This window comes from Monoraphidium neglectum, assembly GCF_000611645.1.
Source record: "Monoraphidium neglectum strain SAG 48.87 unplaced genomic scaffold scaffold04929, whole genome shotgun sequence".
Lineage (NCBI taxonomy): Eukaryota > Viridiplantae > Chlorophyta > Chlorophyceae > Sphaeropleales > Selenastraceae > Monoraphidium > Monoraphidium neglectum.
This window is the reverse complement of record NW_014008701.1, coordinates 989-2,739: the sequence shown is the minus strand read 5'-3', so window position 1 is coordinate 2,739 and position 1,751 is coordinate 989. Positions and strand designations below refer to the sequence as shown.

Genomic DNA, 1,751 nt, shown 5'->3' with positions numbered 1-1,751 from the left:
GGGCGAGCTCATGGGGGCCTGTGGGGGGGCGGGGTGCTGACGAGGAGGAGATGTCCTCCATTGCCAGCGCGGGCAGCACGACTGGCGGCGGGGGTAGACACGCACGCCAGCAGCAGCAACAGCAGCAGCAGCAGCAGCAGCAGCAGCAGCAGCAGCAGCAGCAGCAGCAGCGCCGCCCAGAAGAGGACGTTGCTGATTTTGCGCCGCGCCGGCGGACCGTCGCGTCTGCACCGTCGTCAGGAGCGATCAGCGCCGCGGCAAACAGCGACTTCTGGTCTGCCGCCGGGGACAAAGAGGAGGAGGATGGCGAGGCGGGCGGCGGCGCCGAGGGCGGCGGCGGGGCCGCCGAGCGGCGGGCGCGGCGGCAGGGGCGCGGCGAGCGGCGGCAGCGGGAAGCTTCCTCGGGGTGGGAGGGGGAGGACGAGGGGGAGCTGTTTTTGGACGCCGCTCAGGACGAACTCTCCCCGGGCGTCGGCGGCGGCGGCGACGGCAACAGCAGCGGCGGCGGCGACGGGGACGGCTCCGCCGCGCCAAGCCGCGGCGCGGCGACACCGGAGGGCGCATACGAGGACTGCTCTGCAGAAGCCCGCGACCCCGACGGCGCGACCGCGGACGCCGCCGCATGGGCGGCGCCGCAGGGCGTTTCGGAGGAGGTCAGGGGGCAGGCGCTGCTGAGGCACCCCGGCCGGCCGCTCAGAGTGCCCATCACTCAGGTGTGTGGCACGGCGCCCCGCCTGCGGGCGCACCCCGGCCACACTGTCCCCTCCCTCTACGGCGGCGAGTTGGGCTCAGAAACAGCCAGCATGGAGAGCCTAGCAACGCGCGTACCCCCTTGCCCCTGCAGCCATGCAATTGCTCGCGGAGCGCTTCCCGCGTGCACGTTGCGCCGCCTGCGTCTCGTGCCGCCTGCGCCTTGCGTCGCCTGCACCTTGCAGCCGCGCTGCGCTATGAGTGGCCAGCCCTGTGCTAGCAGCGGCGCCACGACCCGCAGGCAAAGCCCGCGGGCCGCTCCCCGGCTCACCCAACGAGAGGGCCGCCACCCTCATCACCGCCTGCTGCCACCACACTCCACCTCCCCACCAAACCCCTCTCCCCCCCAGGACCCGCCGTGCCACACGGAGGACCAGCTATATGAGATGCAGGCGGCGCTGGTGGCGGCGCGCGAGGAGCGGCCCTCGGGCGGCGGCGCAGAGGCGGAGGCGGCGCTGCTCGACAAGATGCAGATGCACCAGGTGCTGCGATCCGAGGGGGGGCTTAGGGTTTCAGGGGGCCGGGCGCGGCGACGGGGGCGGCGCAATCGGCAAGGCTTCATCGGGGTACCTGGGCGGCATTGTGTGTCCTGCTGTGCGCGCGTGGCGCCTCTTTGCGCGGGGACGTACGCACCAGCTGACCAGTGTGCGTGGGCCTCGCCGGGCGGCCGCAGCCTCGCCAGAATCATTCACGCGGCCGCTGCCCCCGTCCTCCACCCTGCAGTCGCGGCTGCTAGTCTCGGACATGTCCGCCTTCAAGGCCGCCAACCCCGGCTGCTGCTTTGAAGACTTTGTGCGGTGGTACTCACCGAGTGACTGGCTGCGAGGCCGGGCCAGCAACGAGGAGGCGGAGGAGGAAGAGGAGGAAAATGAGGAGGGGGAGGGGCAGGAGGAGGAGGGGGTTGGGCAGGGGCCGAGCGGCGACGGGGCCGAGGAGAGGGCCGGCGCGGAGCAGGGGTCGCTGGGGCGGGCGGCGTCCGCGGCGGCGCGGAGCGTGCGGGA

The 1,751-nt window shown here is 73.2% G+C and overlaps 1 protein-coding gene across 1 annotated transcript in view; it reads left to right on the top strand.

Moving 5' to 3' along the window:
* Window positions 1-50: 50 nt before the first annotated feature.
* Window positions 51-1,751, top strand: part of MNEG_14984 (hypothetical protein) — a gene marked incomplete at both ends in the record, with an annotated part of 2,504 nt that continues 803 nt past the window's right edge. Inside the window, 3 exons of the mRNA XM_014036544.1 lie at window positions 51-713; window positions 1,101-1,232; window positions 1,474-1,561. Of these exons, the coding sequence (XP_013891998.1) occupies window positions 51-713; window positions 1,101-1,232; window positions 1,474-1,561 (883 nt within the window). The remainder of the gene's footprint in view (window positions 714-1,100; window positions 1,233-1,473; window positions 1,562-1,751) is intronic.